We start from the raw sequence: 23,257 nt of genomic DNA, 5'->3' as shown, positions 1-23,257 counted from the left end.
TCTGTTTTGTTTTTTTGTTTGTGTTCTTGCATGGACAGGAAAGATAACTTCCATCTCCCTACATGCTAGACTGGAAATTAGAAGTCTCTTGCCATCATTTAATTAGATTTTTCCAAACTGAAGTTAGAAGATACTCAGTGACCCTCTATTAGGTATGCGTTTCCCTGCTGGTGATCTTTTTCATATTCCTGAGGCTCATCAAAGGTGATGTGGTGCATTAAAACACCTCAGAGACAGGCCATGGGTCCCCTAGGAAGTCATTATTAGATCCTAGATTTTGCTTCTTTCCATAGTCATAACCAGTTCGGATTTCCATACCCAGGGGTTAGTACAAGACCTGTCTCAAGTGACGAGAGGGCAGCAACCAGGAGAAACACTCTAGTCTTACTCTGTTTCCAGCACTGGCTTTTCCTCCGCTTTTCCAACTTTCGCCCATATGGGAAAATACAAGAGTCCACAAAAGCAGGAAAACTCATTTCAGCTCATTGCTGAATAAAGATAGAGTGATCAGGGCATATTTGACCAGAAAATGTTTTCACATGTGTTCTGTCCACACCCAGGGCCCATAGCCTGGTACTAATCCAGACTCTAATTTGTCTTATACAGACTGCAGGTGGTGCTGACACGAGACACAAAGGCAGTGGGGCTCCCCAGGGTTACACACACCAAGTGTTGCCCCACACACACCTGATTTTGGGGGCACACTATGCATGAATGTACTGAGACCTTAGTGGTGGAGACCATCACAGAGTCCCCAGAGCCCAGCTTCTTAGATCACAGATTACTCTCTGGTGTCAGGGACTGTGTATGGGCCTCCTATTCCTGGAGGCAGCCCTTCACGGGAAGCTTTAATTCTCCAAATCACCCCAGAATCTCCAGGTTTGGGGCAAGGCCCCTTGGTAGGGGAGGAAGAGTGAGTTCAAGCCTTTGAGGACTTTCCATTATCCCTGGAAACCCCAACTGAAACCAACTTTTTCCCTTGTGACCAAAGGAACGGGTTTGGGGTTCTTTAGGAATGCCAAGGGGCATTTTAGGGTCTTGGGGCAGCTGCTTCTCCATGGCTCCTGTGAGCTTCAGACTCTGTTCCTTCCACAGGAAGGAGGGTGCTGGTTATCATGCAGTTTAGGGAGTGTGGCTGTTCTTGACTATGAAACGGAGTTTGGACTGTCAGTGACAGATGGTGGTGATTCCCCTCCGTAGAGATCTTTTATACCTACTTACGTTCCTGCAGGTCATTTGCTCGTGCTTGTCACAGGGTAATTTACTAAGCAATTTATTGCTGCTTCCTACTTTCTGCCAGAAGAGACTGTCAAAGGGAAGAAAAGGTAATTTTGTCCTCTTTTCCAGAGAATTTCGGGGCTACTGATCTTAAGGGTGGTTTATTAGTTATTTGTTGCTATATAATGAATTATTCCAAATATTAATATCTTCTTTTTTTAAGATTTTATTTATTCATTTGACAGAGAGGGAAAGAGAGCACAAGCAGGGGGAGCAGCAGAGGGAGAGAGAGAAGCATCTCCCACAGAGCAGGGAACCCGACTCGGGGCTCCATCCCAGGTGGGATCATGACCTGAGCCAAAGGCAGACACTTAACCACCTGAGCCATGCAGGTGCTCCCAGATCTTAGTATCTTAAAACAAGGAACATTTATTTTCTCACAGTTTTAGTAAGTCAGGGATCAGCTGCCTCGCTGGCTCACAGTCCCTCACAAGGCTGAACCCAAGGTTTGGGCCCGGGTTGCAGTGTTATCTCAAGGCATATCTTGGGGAGGATCGCTCTGCTTCTAAACTCGTTCACATGGCGTTTGGCAAGCCTCGAGCTCTTTTTGGCTGTTGTCCTAGCTGTCACCTCCTTGCCACATGGGATTCTCTGTTGGGTAGCTTACAGAATGGCATTCGGCTTCCCTCAGAGCAGTGAGAGAGAAAAGGGAGGGAAAGCAAACAGGATAGATGTCACTGTTGTTGGGTAAGCTAATTTTGGAGGTGTCATTTTACCCCTTCTGCTGTTTTCTGCTTCTTAGGGGTGAGTCACTAGGTCCGGCCCCCAATCCAGGGGAGAGGATTACACAAAGTGTGAATAACAGGAAGCGGGGATGGCGGGGAGTCCTCTTGGAGGCTGCTGACCACCAGTTGTTGATTTGTGTGTGTGTGTGTGTGTGTGTATGTATGTGCATGTGTGTGTGTTTCCCAGCCCAAGTCAGAAGTTACATGGCATTGGTAGCACGACTGTATTTAGGCTCTTATGTGGGAGGTGAAATTAGCTGTGTGTTCCTTAGAAAGAGCAGAGAGTGTGCAGATGGAGTCACTGGGTTGAAAGAGGAGTGGCCTGAGATTGCAGAGGCTCCAGGGACTTGAGGACAAATGGGCAGAAGAATCCACATGCATCAATGTCTTGTGTGTGAGGGCCCCAGTAGAACCGGGACTTCTGATGGGGTGAAGTGATGCATTTGTTGGGGCACCGAATATCAACAGCATAGTCTCAGGAGCTGGGTACAAGCCCCAAGGCCCCTCAGATAGCAAAGAAGCTATAGAGCCTCTTAGTGCCCCAGGAGTCCTTTTCTATTTATTTGCCTTAAGCAAACAAACAAAAAAAAAAAAAAAAAAGGAAATCCTATTGCCTACAACTGAGAAGTCCGGGATTAGGGTGGCAATCAGGCATCAGCGTGCTGTTCCCCCTCTATTGTTTGTCTGCATTATTCCAAATGTTCTTCATTTTGTTCTTCATTTTCAGGCTTTGTGTGGTACCAGGATGTCCACCAGCAAGTTCCGACCAAAGCCTTCCAGATTCAAGTGCCCCGGAGAATGTGGCGGCTCTCACAAAAGTCTCTACGAAATCTCATTGTCATTTGGACTCCAGCGGGGCCACACAGTCATGTCCTAATCTCTCGCCCGGGACGCAGAATGCTCCAGTGGGCGAGGCCAGGCCACATACCCATCTTGGCTAAGGAGGGTCGTGGAGGGACAGTTCTTTCTGTACACGGGCTAAGACTGCAGAACAGAGATAAATTCCCCAGAAATGTGTATTGTTCAATCAAGACATAATTGAATTCCACCAGTAGAAATGGTAACTCCAAACATAACATTTTATTGCCTTATTGGATAGTATACTGATTGTATACATCTATTGGCAAATTCCTCTGATCATTCGTGATATACTCTGTATAACCCCGGTTCTCATCCACTTATTCAGTCTTAACATCTCACTTGACATAATTAATTAATGCTTGAAGTATGTCTTTGACACATTCATTTTGTATTTGTGTGTAAGTCATGTTTGCAGTTTTTCAAGAATTGTATTTTAGGAAGTGAGAGGTGGTCACTTTGTTCCTTTTAACTACAATTCTCATTTTCCTTTAAAACCACCTGGTTATGGGGCACCTGGGTGGCTCAGTCAGTTAAGCATCTGCCTTCAGCTCAGGTCCTGATCTCAGGGCCCTGGGATCAAGCCCCAAATAAGGTTCCCTGCTCAGCAGGAAGTCTGCTTTTCCCTCTCCCTCTGCCTTCTGCTCCTCCTGCTTGTGCTCTCTTTCTCCTCTGTCAAATAAATAAATAAAATCTTAAATAAATAAATAAAACTACACGGATAATATGTATCCTCAGAAAAATTGTAGCTTTAAATTTGCTGAACATTTCAAACAACTAGCCATCCAGGTTAGTCAGACTTGACCTTGGACCCTTCAGCCCCCAGCCAAGCTGCTCAGGCAGATGCTGTGCAGAACAGAGATGAGCCATTCCTACAAAGTCCTGAGCAAATTGTAGGTGAGTGGGCAAAATGAATGATTGTTATTCTAAGCCACCCAATTTGGGCTTCATTTGTCACAGTGATAAATGATGGATACAAAAGGGCTTTCCTTTAAATATGTCTTTGTCTGAAAATTTGACAGCAAACACATGTTATATTAAAATTCTTTTAAAATATGTATCTGGGGGAAAATTAAAATTAGAAACATAGCAAAAGTTTCTATTTGTATTTCCCTTACTGATATCTTAAGCGAGCTTCAATTTCCAAGTCATCTTATCATCAAAAGGCATACTAACACAAGTAAGGACTTGTGGGGGGAAGCTATTTTTTCTTCCTGTGTTCCTCAGGAGTGGCTTGGGAAGATTGACGTTCCTCATGACCACAAAAAGCCACAGTTTTGGAAGGCTGGTCCTTGGTGTCTCCTGCCTCCTCTAAGTTTGTTTGTTTGTTTTTAAGATTTATTTATTTATTTATGATAGACATAGGGAGAGAGAGAGAGACAGAGTTACAGGAGGAGGGAGACGCAGGCTCCATGCCGGGAGCCCGACGCGGACTCGATCCCGGGACTCCAGGATCGCGCCCTGGGCCAAAGGCAGGCGCTAAACCGCTGAGCCACCCAGGGATCCCCCCTCCTCTAAGTTTGAACTTGAAGACACCTCTGACTCACTTTGACATGAGATAGGTGGACCACATCAGTCCTCATCTCTACCCTTTCTTTATTCTTCTACATGTGAGTCCATTAAGCTCATATGTCTGTAAGTCGGACTCTAGGTCTTTCTGTCCAACGCTGCATCAACTACAAGAAAAATGAGAAGCAGATAGCTTTCTGAGATGGACTTGCCTTCTATTGCAGCATAATCAATTATTCTTGCTGTCTCTAGCCTGGGGATAAAAAGAGTGGAACAGAGAGAAAAAGGAGAGGCTTGTGGGCAGAAACTTTAGGCTTGGTCAGAGGTCAAAGAAATATAGCTAGTTGAGCTTATGAGTCTGGTCTGCTGTCCAGAGCTACGTACATGCCTTTAGAAGCCTCTCAGGGAGTATTAGGGACAAAATATTGGGGCAGAGAGTACAGCAACTGACAGAGTTTATTGCTGAAATTATTCTTGATTTGATACTTACAGGCATGGGAGTAGTATTTGAGCCTATAGAGAAATGTGTCCTCAGATACGTTGTTAAATACCAAATGTATTCAGAAAAATTTTCTTATCAACAGAATGAACAAACTTTGTATAGTTTCATATTGGTTCTTTGCCATCATTATAAGTAATTCATGACCATCTTTTTTAATTGAAAGATACGGAGGAATACAAGGAAAGAAGAAGGAAAACAGTGTCTCCCGGTATCATCACCTGAACACATAAGCACAAATAACATTTTGGCAGAAACTTGATCCTTTTTTTTTTTTTTTTTTAGAAACTTGATCCTTAATGTGACATACGATGACATGGTTGGTGAGTAATAGCACTGGGATCTCAACACAGAACCAATTGTCCTTGCACATCTGAATCTGATATCTCCTGGTGTCCTATATATACATCGCTAGTGCTGTACCTGGTCTTCTCTTTGATGTTTACTTTGCCATGAGTTCCATTTATTTGTGTGTCTCTATCTCCTACCTTTCACATGATTGTAGGACAGGGAAAGTTGAAGAGAAGCTGAAAAACAGTTTCAGATTGAAGGAGACTAAAGAGAAATGAAAAAACACCATGTGTGATTCTGAACTGGACCCTTTTGCTGCAAAGGACATTTATCAAGACAACAGGTAAAACTTGAATGGTATGTGTGAATTAGGTGGTAGTCATGTTTCAGTGTTAACTTCCTGATTGAATAGCTATGTTGGGTTATGAAAATGTCCTTAGTTTGTAGGAAACACATCAAACATTTGGGGGTGATGAGGTGTTATGTAAACAACTTACTCTCAAGGGTTTGAGGAAAAGTAATTTCTTCTACTGTTCTTGCAAGTTTGAGGTTGTTTCCAAACAGTGAAAACAGAGGTAAACCAAGCAAAAATAGGAAGTGAAAGCTGGGAACAAAGTAGGGGAGGAGTAAGAGAGATGGACTAAAATAGCTCTGGGAGAAGAGGAGGAAGGATTAAGGAGAATTAGTCTATTTAGAAGACTGGGTAGGGTAGGAAACAAGAAGCTGACAGAGTTGACAGAAACTAAAGGTGGGGTTGGCAAGGATTGGGAGAAGTTGGCATGTTAACAGAGGAAAGGCTGGGTATGTGGAAAGATGAAGAAAAAAAAAGAGGGTGGGGAAGAAAATGAATATATATTGCATGGCTTCTCTGGGCACTTAAATCCCATTTAACTCTTACATAGCTAAGATGAGAGTTTTATACACAGTTTTAAAAAATGAGTAAACTAGAGCTGAAGAAGTTAAGTAACTAGCCCAAAGTAATACAGCTGATAAGCAGAACCAGCATATAAATAGCAGTATATGTGATTTCAATGGCCCTGGGATAGTAGAGAAATGGTCTCATTGGGTCAGATAAGGGAGAGAAACTTTTTCCCCCTCAGGGATTATAGTGGACACAGAGACCAGCTGAGCAAATGATCATGAGAGTTTGGAGGTTGAGACTGAAACCAAGATTTGAATAACCTGAAGAGATGTGTTACTTGAAGTCATGAGACAATGACAGAAAAAAGGAAGAAAAGAGAAACATTGAGAAATGAGACTATTACACAAGGGCTGGATCTAGTAACTTGCTTCTAATCAATAGAATACAGCAAAAATGACATGACATCACTTTGGTGATTAGGTTGCAAACAGTGGTAACTGCCACCTTGCTGGCAGACCCTTTCTTCTTGGTTTCAGTGAAATAAGCTGCCATATTGGGGAGGCCCAAGAGTCAAAGAACTAAGGGCAGCTTCTAGTTAACCAGCAAAGGATGAAGGCCTTAGTTCAACAACCTTGGAGAAACTGAACCCTGCCTACAACCACGTGAAGCAGATTCTGTGCCAGTGGAACTTTGCCTGAGTCTCAGGCCCACCCTATGATTGCAGCCTGTGGGACTTTGGTGTGGAGGACCTGCTAAGATGTATCTGGATTTCTAAGCCACAGAAACTGAAATAATAATGCTTGTTTTAGGTGGCTAAATTTTGGCAGATTGTTGATACTCATTATTTAAGGATTCCACACTGCAAATTCACCTACTCACTCAGACTTATGAGTGACTTCTAAATCAATACTCATGGCGCTTTCAGGGTCATTTGTGGACATGTGTAGAATACTGAAAGCTTTGAATTGCCTGCTGTGCATGTTCCTAGCTGAGGTCAAACAAGGCAAGGTTCTGCTTCTTGTTTTGGTTTCATACAGTAAACACGTGTTCTTTTCAGGCTCAATTTAGTGCCATGTTCTGTGCATTTTTGTGATTTTTGTTGTTGATTTCTCTGTTTTAAATGGTCTCCAAGCACAGAGCAGAAATGCTAGTGTTCCTAAGCACAGGAATTTCTCCTTAGGGCAAAAATTCATGTACCAGATAAACTTCAATCAGGCATGAGTTATATTCAGGCTGTTGACTGCGAATTCATTGTTAATGAAGCAGTGAAAATATATTAAAGCGTATTTAAACAGAAACACACATTAAACAACGTTATGTATTGATCATTTCATGGGAACAATATGATCAGCGGCCCAAAGGAGCCTGACCCTGTAACTGAGGAGCAGTAGGTCAGCATTTGCTAATTCAGCCTTCTCAGTGACTTTATAGGACATAACTACCTCAAATAAGGAGAATTGACTATAATTTGTTTTGTAGTAATAGATAATGAATACAGGCAACAATGGGAATTGAGTTCACCAATCTAAGGAGGAAGACTTTCACAAGGAGGGTATGAACTAGCAGCAGGGTGCAGGCCCCTTTCAAGGGGTAAGGCTAGAGAAGATAGTAGTTGGCAGTGACTGGTGCCTGCCATCTAAGTTATCATTAAAAAGATCATATAGCAAAAAGAAATAATTTTTTCCTGACCTAAGGGACTTATTTTGGATGAATGTGAGTGAAATTCTAGAGGAAAATTAGCCTCACAAAGCAATCTCTTTGCTCTGCAAAACCCACAGCAGTGTGGGGATTGGTCTGTACAACCAAAAGGTCCCAGCTTAATTAAACTCTCCGCGACCGTACAGGGTGATGGAACCCGGGGTGGCTCTGGCAAGCACACTGATGCTGCCAACTCAGGGAGACGGTACAACTGCAAGAGAAGCTGTGGAAGAAACAGCCCCTTGGCTGTGCCTTGACACAGCTTTTCTATGATCTATGGCTGAAAACTTAACGTTTTATTTTCCTTACTTTTAACTTCAGAACATAACATATTCAGTCTACAGCCATACCACACTGAACGTGCCCGATCTCGTCAGAACATAACATATTCTTTTCAATTTTGGCTTCTAATGAGACTCCCCACTTCATCCTGGATCCCTACTCCTAGAGCCACCCCATACCCTAACTAATGAGTGTGCCAAATCCCTGCATATGCATGCATCTTATATAATATGTAGCATTGGTATCCCCATGTGTAGGTTTAGAAGTTACATACATGACACTATTGAGGTTTTTGAGTTGTATTGAGTTTTTCTTTCTTGTTCCACTCTACCTCTAAGTGTGGCTCTATGAATGCGTAGTTTGTTGCTTTCTAACAGCTGTAGAGTATGCCACAGGGTGTATTCATCACTCTCTACTAATCGTCTCCCCCAGTGCTGGACTCCTAGCCTTCTTCCAGTTCCCATTAATATTGTTAGGGAAAGGGGGAGGATGAGTACAACAGTTTACCTTGCAGTGTCATGCCCTTCATTTGACCATAATCACTTCTCCGTCTTCTCTTGTCCTTCTTACCTTCATTGGGTACCAGGACTCATACCTAGATCGTGAGAACATGCAATGCCTTGCTTTCTGTAGAGCAGCTGCCCATTTGATTACTCAAACTACTTTTGGAGAGGCAGAGATACAGATTTATTAGATTTTTTCCTTTTTCTTTTCTTTTCTTTTCTTTTTTCTTTTCTTTCTTTTCTTTTCTTTTCTTTTCTTTTCTTTTCAGCACAGGGGTTAATTCCCAAGTCTGATTTTGCCTGAAGGCTGTACAAGTGGTGGTGGTTGGGGGGAACCCAAAATTAAAAATAAAATGCCATCTAATGTATTTTGATTTTAAAGTAAACACATGCCCCCAAAAGGCAAAGGACAGAGAAAGGAGAAGTGGATAAAAATCAAGTAACCACAAAAGCCAAAAGTAGTATTGTCCTCAAGTACCAAGTGCCAAGCTACACTGACATCCACATAAGTCTTCTGCAGAAGTGAAGCTACAGAAAGATTCTCAGTGACACGGAGAAAAGAAAGCCCATGACTTGTGGAATCAATTTTTATTTCTGAATTATAACAGAGAGGCTATATATATATTTTTTATATGGTGTTGTTACATATCTTTATATTATTAATCCACGCTATTTAGAGAGAAATTATTTACCAAAACAGTCTAATAGATACTTTATTCTGAGCAATCTAATACATGGTAGAAAAACTTTTAAATATATAAAAGATTAGTTTGTGCACATCTAAATGTTTCTAAGGGAGCAAACTACTGCTGAGGCATTATGACTAGATGAGTTGCGAACGCAGTGCCATAACCAAATACTTAAAATGACATCTTAATAACACAAAAGCTTAGAGTAGTGACTTCTTCACACATGTGTATCTTAGAAGGTAACCCCACAAAACATTGCATGGCTTCAATAAGGAACTTCAGGTTTTCTTCGATACCTCGCTATTGTCCTCAAAAAAACCTTTTCACTCCTTGATGGTATCTTCTATGTAGATTTGTGGTCTTTCTTAATGGAGCTAAGCAAAGAGCGGCTGCCACTTTGGCAAAACAAGACTTTACCCCGGGACCCCCTGGTGCCCTTAACTACAAACCTACAGGAAAAGTGTAAAAGCGTCCCCAGAAGTCAGAACCAAAGCAAGAATGTTCACAATGCAAGAGCTAGATAGCTATTGATGTGAATGTTTACATCTGTCTACCTATCTGCTGAGGGATTATTTTTTCAGGATTCTTCTAGAATTCTATTTACGTGGACTGAATTTACATAGTGGCTTTTCTCTAGTACGTGCAGTTACATTAATTTATCTTTTTAAGATAATAAAATAGCAGATGCCTATCAGAATGGTTGTGCAGCCCACAGAACAGCCCAAACAAAATCAATGACTGGGAGAAAGGCTCATAATTTCCATTGAAATTGAAGATGAAGCTTCAAACGGACACCACCTGAGTTGTTTTCTGTGAACAGGCTAGACAAGCTCAAGGGAAATGTGAAAGGCAAGATTGTTGCCGTATCCGGCTGAATCTAATAGGACTTCTCTATCAGTAGCTCTATGTCCTCTGGCTTGCACCAACTAAACACAACACTGATTTCTTCATTCCTTCCTGTGGCTTGGGGGGAACCATTTAATTCATTTTCCAAGATGGGACACGGCTGAGCAAAAAGGGAGCATTGTTAATAACTGTGCCACAGCAACAGTGGTCAATGGGTGAACCAACGGAATATTAGGTCACTGGTCTTATGTCAACACTAAGCTCTGGGAGAGGCATAATTCGGGCTTCCAAAGGTGGAGCTGGGCTGAGAGAGAGGGTATGATCTAGGGTTTATCTGTTGGACAAAACAGATATTAAGAGGGAGGGGACCCAAAAGAACACAGTTCATCAAGATGCTCGGTTGAAAGGGACAGAGGAGGATCTTGGTTAACTATGGCTGATGGAGGAAAGGGCGCTGACCTGGGTGTCTGAGAGCATATCTGGAAGGTGAGTGGGAGACAGGAAGTGAATGAGGTCAGCAAAATTCAGTCACCTGTACAAAGAGGTCTACCTTAAGGTGTTTCAAGCTCAGAACACCCAGGACCCAAGTTCCCCAGGCAGCTCTCCAAGATGTGGTTACCACCCTACGCCTATGGTGAAATCCTGGTGTCCACTACATTTTTACTGTTGCTAGCTTATTAGAAACAGGTGATACCAGGAAATAAGAATTGTCCCCAAAGTAAGTTCAGGACCTCGACAACACCTGTAAACAGCCCAAAAGCCTCCTAAGCAAGCTTCAGTTGAGGTCATGTAAACAAACCCTGAGCCACGCTTTTGTGGCCAGGACTACATGTCTTTTTAGCAGGCTATTTACTTTACTGACTGTGGATGTCAAAATTTTCTTTTAAAAGAATAGATTGGTTTGCAGGCTTACTTATATATTCTGTTACAGAAACTAACATGCAAATCCAAATGGGAAAGGGGAGGAAAGTGAGTGCGCTGGAGGAGGCAGGGCCCAGCAAACTTTCTCTATAAAGAGAGTAAACATTTTAGGCTTTGTAGGCCACGTGGTCTGTTGGCAATTGTTCACCTCTGCTGTTGCTGTGCACAAGTGGCCACGGAGAGTTTGTAAACCAACGTGTATGGCCATGTTTCAACAAAACTTTATTTACCGATACTGAGATTTGAATAATTTCCGTGTGTCGTGAAACATTAAAAAAATCTTTTTCGAACCAAATGTGAAAGCCATTCTTAAGGAGAAGGCCATGTGAAAACAGGTGGTGTGCTAAATTTGGCCATTGCTTTGCCAACCACTCTGCTAGAGGCCCACAGATTTGAAATCATGTTGGAATTTTAAAGGGCATATGAAGACTACACAGATTTTTGCAAATGATAGTACACACTCATATGTAATTTTAAACCTCTGATCAAGTTAAAGTGATTGAAGGCAGATTACTTTTTACAACACATGTGAGGGAGAGCTTTAGAAAAATGAAGGTTACCAAATAATGAATTTCTGAGTGGACCACCTTACACTTGAATCCTTGGCCCCTAAAATTTAACATTTTGAACTAAGTTGACAGTGCAAAGTGCAGACAGTTACCAAAAAATGCCAACATGGATCCTTAACTTTATCAGCGTGGAAGTCTTCAACAATCACTGGAGAAATAATGATTTTTAGAAAGACCAATTCCCAGAAAACGTGACACCTAATGTGACAAATAAAACCGATGTGATTTAGAAAACCTGGCTTCTCTTTGAGATGTTAGAGACAATTCACGTGGACAAGAGCGAAGTGGGCATGCTCAGCTGATGGTGGATTCCCACCTGTGTCTGGCTTACATCTGTGCTAAGCAAAGCCTAGGGTTTTAAAGGCAGAGTTACACAGGGGACAGCTTGCCTAGGGAGTGTTGAGCCCTGGGTGTTTTAAATCTAAAGCAATCACCCAGGAGAAATCCAGCTAATCTTTGGAAATGAACCCACTCATGATTAATAGTTGATGGAAGGTATCTGATTGGTCAACACCAGTCTAAGAGATGAGATACCACTGCACCAAGGGTTAACAAAACGTTGAAATGGAAGGTCCTCTTTTCTTGCTAAGGTTCAACTAAAATCTTTGAGGCACGTAATTGGCAAAATAGGAAAATACACACGATTTCATAAAATATGTGAAGAGTAAACAAATTCCCTTACTGTTTTTCCCCTTAGAAATTTAGAATGGCACCAGGTAGTGCAAAATGGAAACAAAGTATTATCAGCCCTGTTTCTTCCAGGTAGATACGCTTCAGCAGAAACACGAAGCAGAAAAATATCCTCTTCTTCCGACTTGGCCAACTAGGGCTTTCCTTTTAGCTTCAGGTCAATGCTTAGGGAAAAAAAAAAAAAGGAAGAAAACAATGAGAAATATGAACAACTGAATACAAAATATTTAGTGATGATTTGGAGTGGCAGGTGTTCGCTTTTTTTTTTTTCCTCAAAGGACTTACTGAAAATCAATCATGCAAGTTTCTTCTGCTAGAAACACCTGGTAAGTCACAACCTTCCCCCTCATTGTCAGGGCTTTCTCTAAAATGTGGAATCTGTTTATTTCCTACAAAACTATTTCTGGAAGCATTTTACGCCTCTTGAAATGATCTAGGGAGGCAAAAGACATGTATGAGGGCTTGTTTCAGAAGTGGATTAAGGAACATTATTGCATTTTGGGAATAAGGGCTCTACCTATTTCCAATAAATGACCTTTCCCAGTGGGGCAAATACACGATCTGCCTGAAATAAGTAACATCTGGTAAGTGCTACATAGCAAGAATGTGGTCAACAATGAAATGATGGCAAAACAAAAACAAACCCCAACATTACTAGAGCCAAAGAATTTGCTTGACATGAGTTAGCCTATTTGATTGAGATGGATTCTTATAACCTAAGAAAAGGTTGTTTTTAGGAAAGTCTAGTGGGTTTCCAATCATCTAGAAAATAATCAAAGACCTTGGGCAACTTTTTTCTCTCTACTGGCTTTTAGTGAACTTACCACAAATTCCTGGCACCTGCCAGAGAAGAGAACCCAAAAGAATTTCAGCCACGAACAAAGAAAAACACCATTTGAAAAAGGCAATTTAGGAAGTATCTGTGGATGTCACTTAGATCTGCCCTCCTGGCCCTTCCGTGTGCACAGGTCATTGTGCTTTGCTTGTCGGATCTATAGCAGCTGGGGTGGGGGATTGGAGGTGGGGCTCCTTGGGGCAACTTTGTAAATAAAGCCATTGGTAACCCACACTGCTGCTTGCCCATCTAGTTTACAGGAGTGAAATATCTTTCTTTTGAAGTGCCCTCAAGTCTACCACCTATTAGCTCAGGGCATTGGCCGAGCTACCTACCTTGCCTAAATTTCTATATCTGTATCAGTAAAATAGAATCTACCTCTCTCAAGGCTTGCTAAGGATTCAGTCTCAAGTGTTTTCAATTGTAAGTAGTAGTGGTAGCATTAGTAGTAGTAGAATACTAGTAGTAGCTCAGGATCTTTTTGAAATGGGCCCTGATAAAAATCTGAAAACAGACAAAACACACCAGGATGCCTATTCTGAAACACCTCATTTTTCATACTGACTTTTTTTTTTAAAAGATTTTATTTTTAAGTAATTTCTATGTCTAATGTAGGGCTCAAACTCACAACCCCAAGATCAAGGGTCACATGCTTCATTAACTGAGCCAGCCGAGCACCCCCATAATGACTTTTTGGTAAACTTTCTAGGGTTTTAGAAATGTATCCCTTCAATTCTTGGTAAACAAAAAGCTGAAACACTGAAACTATGCAGTTTATGGAAGAAGCCAGGGATAGTCAGAAGTGGATGATTTTTAAGTAAATACAGAAAGCCACACTGAAGAGTAAAAACTGACAGTTGTCCTGCGGGGCCAATGAAGTACCAGCAATGCTAATTTAAATCTCCCCACATAGTACCACATGCCCTAGATTGGATATACTTTTTATTTATGTAAAAATATTTTAAAAGCATATGCAAGCCTTAGGACATGAACAAACAAAATCCAAACTTGAAAGTGAAGGAGACAAGCACCTGGAGATACTTTTTAAAATAGTACAGTTTTGGGGGAAAATTTACTTTGAATCAGAATTACAATACAAAAGGAATATCCCTCACCTTTGGGCACATGGGCTGAAATTTCTATATGCAACTTTCCAGTGAGACATAGAAACTACGGGCCATTTTGGCTTCTCACGTGTTAAACGAGGTTCCTTAAACATATCTGACGATAACTGTTTAATGATGGATATACGCTCTTGTGTTTTATGTAGGAAGAAGGCAGGGATAGGCACAACTTCCCCTTCTTTCTCTAAGGAAAAGGAGAGGCGCACATTGCATTTTATTCTTGGCTTGAATGAGCTCCTTGAAACAGCCGTTGCAGGTGATCCATTCTAAACTAGCTACAGAAGGTGTAAAATGCTTCCGCACTGGAGCCAAAGGTAAACGAAGCCCCTTAATCTTATACTAATGAAAGCCAGGAATCCAGGACTAGAAGTCAGCGTAAGAACTTCTTGGCCACTCTGGCCCCTCAGCCTGGATCGCGTCCTTTGCGCTGGGATCAGGTGCGCGGTAAGGGCTTGGGAAAGACAAGGCATGGTGAAGAATGTTCTAGAAGTGGGAAGTAGCATTATCCTTTGCGGCATCCCTCCCTCCCCCGTGCTCAGCCCTGCAATGAATCCAAACGTAAAGCAGTGCTTGGCCCTTTCCCCCCAACCCAATGAGCCCTACATACACACAAGGAGCCAAACAGACAAGACACGCCGAGGAGTGGGTAAGCCCGCAGATGTTGCAGCCGTGGGCACTGGCAACCCCGCCACGCACTCGTGAGCTGCGGGCCTGCGACTCTGCTCTAGCCAGCGCTGTTTTGCTGAGGGAGGCGAGATGTGCAGAAGGAATGCAGGTGGCCTGAGGCTCTCAGTTTTTGCCTTGCAGAATATCCATGTGGCTATTTGCTTGAAGCAATTGTTGCCTTCATCTCAAAGAGGTGGGGCAAGTGAAACCTTCAGAGAAAGGGCTCTGTGATTTCCAGAGGTCCCCTTACAGCCCTTGTTCTTTACTCTTTTCGTGAGGGCTTTCTCTCTGGGGTTGTCCATAAATTTCCTTAAACTGTAAGTTCATCATGGCACCCACAGAACTGCTGGACCATGATTTTCCACCCTTGCTTCGGACTTTGAGGGCAAGGAGGTCCAAAGAGAGCAAAACGTGACAATAGCCGACACATTTACATCCCATCTTGGCCCCTCTTGGATTCCCTGAAGGGACAGGGTTAAATTCTCCACAACTCAAATCAGATTAGGAGCTCTCAGCTGGGTGGCCAGGTTCCCTCTGAGAGCATGTGGGTGACCACACTTTATTCCCTGAAACTGACTTGGCTGACAATCAACTCTGTTCTCTTAGGGAACTAATTTTGTTCTCTCCTAGTCTAACCAAAGTTAAATCAGAGGCTGTACACCCATTCCAGAATTATGACCACCTCTCTGATTTCAAAACCACTGGCCAGGAACTGCAGATTCAAATCCCAGCTCTGGGACATTTTTACAACTGTAAAACTCTGGACTGGTCAGACACTCTTTCTGTCTATGCCACTCTTTCCGTACCTCATAGGCTGATTCTGAGGATAAAAATCAGATAATGTGCATGAGGCTTTTCACATGGAATTGGTACATGCTGAGCACTCACTACGTGTTTGACTTCTGTTACTCACAGAGGATGAGGCCAGATAGACTAGCTCATTCCTAAAGTTCCATCCAGACTCTTGCCTCTTGGGATTTTTAAAACAAGGACATCTTCTCCCCCATCCACCGAAATATTAAGTTCAAATGTAACTGCCAACTTCACTAATTAAAATAGATGATGTAATTCAGAAAGCAGAGTTGCATTCCTCCTGCCCAAATGCTCCTACATCTGGCTCTAATATTCATTTTCTGTTCATTTTTTTATTGGAAAATGAAATGCCAAGTAGACTTAAAGTTTCCTCAGGGAATGTAATAGTGATCATGAAAGAGATGGTGGGTGTTAAGTTGGCACATTTGTCTTTTAAGGTTCTGATTTGAGAAATAGAAAACCTGAAAGCTGAACATCTGAACAGAGTTTACCCAATCCTTGATGTATTTTTGTTTTCTTTTAGAGCCCATCCATTACAATGCTATAGGTAACCACATAGATGTTATGATGGTGAATTCTTACTCCTTCTCCATGGAAGACATTTCTGGATCATTGTAAAGGCAGCTAGTTCTGAGTGCAAGGGGAAAAAAAAAGGAAGCAAGTAAACATTTTCTCCACTGTTACCACTTTGTAAGGACAACAGACACCTGCATTTAAAACCGTTTGATGTCTCATTGCTAATATGGAACACATCTATGCCTGATTCTTTTACCATCAGTTTTGAAACATAGTCACTGCTCATGATTTAAAAGTTTAAAAAGGAAGATTGAAATTCCAAACAGCTCCAGTAGTCTCTTCTGGTCTTGTTACTGTTTCCTGGCTTTTCAATCTATCATATTTAGAGATCATGATACTACAAATTTTTATTTGTAACCCAAATAACATACGTTATACACCAAGGACAATTCCTCTCAAGCAGCCTAATTTTATATGTACATGAACACAGTTAACTTTCAGCTTGCACAAGAATGAGGATTGTCCTAGAGACTAAAAGAAAAAAATGCCAGTGTCAGCTTTCCTTATTACAGGATACTTAAGGCTGAGCTGTGTTCAGGTAATAGGAGTGATTTCTAAGATTAACCTAAACTGTGTCCAGAAAGAAAAATGTAACCATATGAAATAAAGAAATAAAAGTTTTGTCATGATGTATGCACACGTTTATGCTTTTGCTGTAATATTAGCTGATTATGATATTCCTTATTGGTGGGATTCCTCTGTAAGCAAATTTTGCATGTGCTTTATATTTTCTGATAAATAGTACATTTCAACTTTTACTTTCTCCCCTCTGGTCATATTTTATTATTGACAAACTATTTAAAGAAATTTTTATGATCCTTTTTATTTTAAAAGATTTTATTTATTTATTTATTTATTTATTTATTTATTTATTTATTTATTTGAGAGAGCATGGGAGCAGGGGAAAAGAGCAGAGGAGGGAGGGAGGAAGGAGGGAATGGTGGGGAAAGAATCTCAAGAAGAGTCCAAGCTCAGCATGGAGCCTCAGGATGCTAAGATTATGACCTGAGCCAAAACCAAGAGTTAGATGCTCAACTGATTGAGCCACCCAGGAGCTCCTCTATGGATCTATTTAAATGAAAGAGTTCTTTTCATAATATGATTTGTTTCATAAGCTAATATATCTGTTTGAACATAACAGGTTCAGTTATTAACATTAGGCATTTTGTTGAGATGGCGGAAGGCTATCTCACTGGGAAGGACAGAGGGCTTCCCTCCTCCCCATCCACCCTTCTCACTGGTGGTTTTTATGGAGGATATTTGGCAACTTGAGTGAACAAGGACAGTCAAGCAAGTGTTGACAGTATGCTAGAAAAACCTAGCAAAGCCGGAATGGCATCAAGAAAGGGCATTTTTCCGAATCTAGCTTTTCTGTTTTTTTAACTTTGCATAATCCTTCCAATGGAAACAGCAATTTGCAATCCATTTAATCCTGTCACCCTGAAGACAACTGGTGGATTCTTTACCATTTTCAAAATGAGAATGGCTTTCTACATACAACTAGTCCTTTGCTAATATTTTCCTTCCTGAACGGATGTCAAGTTTTAAGGAAAACATAAACACAGGCTGAAGAAATCACTTTGTGAAAGTCAATTAAGAAGAGGTGTGTGAGTAGGAGAATGTTTGAAAATAAAGCAAAACAACAGAAAGGTTTTGTTCCCTCACAAGGTATATGTTTGCCTTAAGTTAGAACCAGCCTGAAGCTTTCTAATAAAGTTCATGTGGAAGCATAGGGTGGGTCTGGGTTACCTGGCTTCTAGAACCTAGCCATGCCATGCTTTCTGAACCCCAAATCATCATATATAGTCTGTCCAAGGATTTGGGAGCCACTTCAGAGGCCAAAAGGTAGTTAAGGAGATGTAGTTAGTATTCTGAAATGGTAAGACTTAGAGTTATTTCAATCATCTGTGGGGCCAACAGAGTAAAATTCTTTTCCCTTACATTTTCACTTGTGCAAATATATTTCCACTTCTCACACATGTCATGTCACCTTCAAAAGAAGTAGAATCAGTTGGAGGTGAATTCAGACGAGTAGCTTATCCCCTGAATCCAAAGGAAGAGCACAGACTCCTAAGACAAATCTGGTTAATTTTATTCAGGCATTTCCTTTAAGGTGGTGATTCTCAGAGTGTGACCCTAAGATGGGCAGCATTGGCATCACTGGAGTGGGTTAGAGTTACAGATTCTTGGGCCCGCTGAATCAGAGGCTCTGGGGTGAGGCCCAGGTTGCTGTGTTTCAAAGGGCTCCAGGTGATTCTGATGTACAGTGAAGTCTGAGACTCACTGCTCCACAGTGATGAACTTAATTTTATGCACATTTGTCAATTTATGCAGCAGAAATTTACTGAGCATCTACTGTGTGCGGGGCATGCTTGGTGCTTCCTTCAGGAAGAAGATCAAGTCATCTCAGGACCATCTGAGACCATGTAGATAGCTGGGGAGGGAGTCTGAAGGGACGGAAAAATTGGAGAGGGAAAAAGAGCTACACAATAAACCCAAAATGATAACTGTTTTACTGGATAGCTAAGCAGGAAGGGCAGAAATATGGAGGGAGGGAAATTTTACTGCAGGAGGCAAGATTTTATGGTACTAATGAAAGTACATGGCAATATGGCTTTACAATGGGTAAAAATTATTGATTTCCTTCCCCTCAACCTTTTGTCTGGAAAACACCTCCTTAATTTTATAAATATGCTATTCTGGGGGGGGGGGAATTATCTGAAAGAGAAAATCATTGCTCTTTCTGTCTCTGGGGAATCTCATGACATGATGCAAATTGAGTACAGATAAATGCCAATGGGGCACATTACGCAAACATCTGGTTTCTTGGTTCCTAAGATCTTCCTTTCTTTTCCAAATTCTGGTTTGTCTCAGTTGAGTTTGAGACTAAGAGGATTCTGTTAGAGTAGAAATGTAAATACTTTTTTGAGTATTGTTAGTGTAAAGGGGTGACAGTTATCTTGAAAGAAAACTGAAAAAAAGACAGGAATATTGCAACACCAAACTATACTAATGCTAATATTTCTAAGGCAAAAATCTTTTCTCAAATTAATTAATTAATGTCTTTTTTTTTTTTAAGTGAGCTCTATGCCCAATGTGGGGCTTGAACTCATGACCCTGAGATGAAGAGTCACATTCTCTTCCAACTGAGATAGCCAGATGGTCTTCTTCCTTGAATTTTAATCCAAAACATCCACCCTATGGGCAAATAATTCTACAGATTACCTACAATAAAAATGTGCTGTAGAAAAAAAAATCTCAATAGATTATTCTCAGGAGGAATTGGCATTTACACCTATACAGAAAAAAATAACTTATTTATTCAGAATTTATAGCTGTTTGGACATTGCCCGGGTTTCTGCTTTTGCAGTTATCTATTAAAATGGGAACTAGTCATAGAAATTAACAGTGTAAGCAACATTTGAAATGGAGAAGCTTTAATATAATACACATTCCAAATAGTACTTGTCTATATTTGACATATAGTGTCAGGAAAATCAGTTTTTGAACTTGGAAATAAGAAAAGGCAATTACTGAATGTTCTTTCAAAGCAATGCTGAGTTGACTTTCTATTGATAGGCTATTTTACAACTCTTTGGGGAAAGAGGTTAACTTGTACATTTTTGTTGAACAGAGATGCAAATAGTTTCTGCCCAATGGAGAAGTTTATCCTAGGTTACAGTTTATTGCCCTGTCGGGCATTGATCCATTTATCCTAACATTCCTTGATAAATTACCAAATGAAATCTAGCTTCGCAAATGTTCTTTGAACTGGTTTTAACACTTTACTGGTTCCTTCATTAAGTAATTAATTGAATAAAATTACTGGCATGTATTCATTTTATATTTGTATTAAAGTTAAGATTTTGCTTTTTTGAAAATTATCCTTTAATAATAGTGACTAATGATTCTTTTTCTATTCATCCAAAAAGCTCAGAAGCATTATTTCATTAAGCAATATTTCTAAGTCACTAAATAATGTGTTTAAAAAAACCTCGGAAAGTCATGAAATTGATTCTACAAAAATATTCCAAGTTTCAACTTGTCATCACTTCTCTCCATTAGTATGAATTAGTAAGCTTTTGTTGCATCAAAATATCTAACAATCATCTGGATGTTATGCTATGTGGCAATGCCTGTGATGTGTTCCTGGGCTGTGGTGGCTAAAACAGTATGCATTAAAAAAAAAAAATTAAACAATAGTAACAAATGCATTCCTTAAGATAACCAAGATCACAGGGTAAAATGGACTGTAGAATGAATACCAGAAATCTATCATGGGACAAAGGGAATATCTAAGTTGCAGTGTTATTATCAGGATGCAAGAATAAAACACCAGGCATGCAGGTTCTCCCAATTCATTCCTGAAATGCAAGCCAACATCACGCCAGCTGCTGAATGAAAACCAAGTCTTACTTAGCTGCTTCTGATGCTTCCCTCAGTTCTTCATCCAGTCTGCATGAGCAAAAATTATCGGTGTAGAAAAGAAACAAAAAAGAAGCAAGCACAGCGTGAGACAGTCACCCAGCAAAGCGGAGCCAAACATAAGTGGAGCATATGTGCGTTTAAAAACCATCCTTGGGAGCACTGAGACACGCTCCTTCAATTATAGACATGGTGCCATTTCCTCCCATTTGGTGTTTCTGTACGTTTACTTTGCAAATTCTTTCACGAAGGTAAGATATACAAGTTGCAAGAAGATCAGAAACATGCTGGCTGAATAAAGCTGAAAACATCCACATCAGTCTGTTGGGTACAGTGAGAGCTAGCTTGCAGCCTGGGCCAAGTCAAGGGTGTATCTGGTTTAGTGGGTTTCGGTTGCCGAACAGGCTGACCTCAACAGCTTTACACACAAGACAAAGACCCAGAATGGTATACGACAAGGGACTGATAGAACGACCTCTCACTCAGGTAGCATGTTGAGGTCACCCACGAGTAAGACACTGGAGCACACACACAGAGGATCCAGCATGAATTGTAGCTCAGGAGATTTTACCTCACACTTCTCTTATAAGATCTCTCTTCATCGTACCTTACGAGACAAAAAGCGAATGCCATGAGGAAAATGAGCAAACAGATGGAGAAAATGACAGGTATATGGTTTAAAGAACAGTCAAGACTTGAGAGAAAAAGCTTATCCCCCACCCCCCACCCCCACCCCCAGAATAATAAAATTCTCTTTTGGGAGAAAACTTAAACTTTCCTTTGATATAATCAAGTATATACAGCCAATCCTCATTATTTGCAGAATCTGTGTTTGCCAATTTGCCTACTTATTAAACGTTTATTTCTAACCCCAGAATCAATACCCATGGCACTTTTCATGGTCACTTGCTGACTTTCACTGAGTGGCAAGAAATTTGAGTCACCCGATGGGCATGTTCCCAGTTAAGGTTGAACAAGACAAGTCTCTCCTGCTGTCAGCAGGCGTCCCATTTGCAGTCTATTTAGCTCCATGTTTTCCTTGTTTTTGTGTTTTTTGTTCGGTGATTTCACCATTTGAAATGACCTCTTGGCATAGTTCTTATGTTCTGGCTGGTGCTCCTAAGCACAGGCAGGCTGTGAGGTGCCTTATGGGAAAATGTGCGAATGTGCATGTGTTACAGAAGCTTTGTTTAGGCAGGAGTTATGATGCCACTGGCCGTGAATTCAATGTTAGCGAATCAACAATATACATCAAATAAAGTGTCTTTAAACAGAAACACACATAGAACAAAGTTATGTATTAATTGGCTAATGAAAATTAACCAGACACTTGCAGGAACTTAATTAGCTCCATATTTCCCCTAGGAACAACGGCTTGGTATTCGCCACTCAGGGTTCTAGAACATCACTGCTACAAATAACAAGAATTGACTGTAATCAGTAATGATAAATCTGATTCCAGATTGGGCATCTTTTTTTTTTTTTTTTTTTTTTAATTTAAGCCCTTTGATGACAGGTTCCATCCCAGCTGAATACTGGTCTTGGGATTGGCTGAGACCAGACTCTCTAAATGTTATTCAGTAACAGGAGGGAGCTATGGCTTATATCAATTTGAAAATGGCATAACCTGAAAATGAATAGAAAGAATAGAAGTGGTAGAAAGGACATCCAGAGGAGATGGATTGTGCAAGACAGGAGAAAACATGGACACACGGTGAGGACATGGATTATTGTCAATTTTTTCCAAATGGAACATTTCTCCCTGATGAAACTTCTCCTGAATGGGAGCCTTTGAAAAATGATGGGTGTCAATGAATGAAAAGTGCCTTGGAGGTATTTAACTTCTCATTTAAATGTCCCATATGATAATAAGTCTCTAACATAACATGAGAGACTCATGTTATACTATTAACATGAGTATAATAAATAACATTCTGGATTGCCAGCCCAGGCTGGGAGGCTTCCTGAAGGCATTATGCACATTTTCATTCAATCCTCTGAATCTTTCTATGAATTTTCCCCTACTTCTCCACTTTCTGGGTGCTGTAGCTGAGAGACGTGGGGGGTTTTAATAGGTTGCCTGAAGTTTTAGAGACACTGGGGGCTGGTAGGAAGGTTCAAGTCTAATACTAAGTCTCCAAAACCCATTCTCTTCTGTCTTTCCAACTGCCACACCACGGAAGCATTACTAAATTTACCTAGCAATTGCCCTTTCCACTTGAACAGAGAATGTGCTGGTCATGGTTTGCAAATGGAGACAACATTAACGGGGGTGCATACTCTAGTTACTTTTTTTTCCTCCTCATGACCCTGAGATGAAGACCTGAGCTGAGATCAAGAGTCAGATGCTTAACCGACTGAGCCACCCAGGTGCCCCTCCAGTTACTTTTTTTATTTAAAGAATAAGAGTGGCTTTGGAGATGGGGATGTACCTTTTCGTGTCAACAGGACAAAGCTGTGAGGTTTGCTGGGTGTGGGAATGCCATAAACTCATGAGGATCAAAGCTATCATTAGGATTATGTGAACACTGCTTGATTCAGCTGAACCCACTGGACGTTCTAAGCCAAATCACGGTCCTGTGTTCATCTTGTATCAGC

The 23,257-nt window shown here is 41.0% G+C and overlaps 1 protein-coding gene and 1 long non-coding RNA gene across 6 annotated transcripts in view; one reads left to right on the top strand and one right to left on the bottom strand.

Moving 5' to 3' along the window:
* LOC144318942 (uncharacterized) overlaps window positions 1-7,085 on the top strand; it is a 49,048-nt gene extending 41,963 nt beyond the window's left edge. For both annotated transcript variants that reach the window (XR_013384886.1, XR_013384887.1), the window contains 3 exons: window positions 2,731-3,758; window positions 5,155-5,503; window positions 6,261-7,085. This is a non-coding gene — a long non-coding RNA (uncharacterized LOC144318942). The remainder of the gene's footprint in view (window positions 1-2,730; window positions 3,759-5,154; window positions 5,504-6,260) is intronic.
* A 1,993-nt stretch (window positions 7,086-9,078) lies between these two features.
* The window catches only part of PRUNE2 (prune homolog 2 with BCH domain), a 257,322-nt gene continuing 243,143 nt past the window's right edge, over window positions 9,079-23,257 (bottom strand). The window contains exons 17-19 of one of the 4 annotated variants that reach the window (XM_077906426.1): window positions 21,231-21,266; window positions 16,241-16,288; window positions 9,079-12,384 (exon numbers count right to left, since the gene is read on the bottom strand). In XM_077906426.1, coding sequence (XP_077762552.1) covers window positions 12,354-12,384; window positions 16,241-16,288; window positions 21,231-21,266 — 115 coding nt within the window. In that variant the 3' untranslated portion in view covers window positions 9,079-12,353. Of the gene's footprint in view, window positions 12,385-16,240; window positions 16,289-20,650; window positions 20,690-21,230; window positions 21,267-23,257 lie in introns of all 4 variants that reach the window. The other 3 variants (XM_077906417.1, XM_077906434.1, XM_077906443.1) reach the window with 3 other exon arrangements.

This window comes from Canis aureus, chromosome 1 (genome assembly GCF_053574225.1).
Source record: "Canis aureus isolate CA01 chromosome 1, VMU_Caureus_v.1.0, whole genome shotgun sequence".
In the NCBI taxonomy this organism is placed as follows: Eukaryota; Metazoa; Chordata; class Mammalia; order Carnivora; family Canidae; genus Canis; species Canis aureus.
Note: the sequence above shows the minus strand (reverse complement) of the source record. Positions and strands in the feature narration are given on the sequence as shown.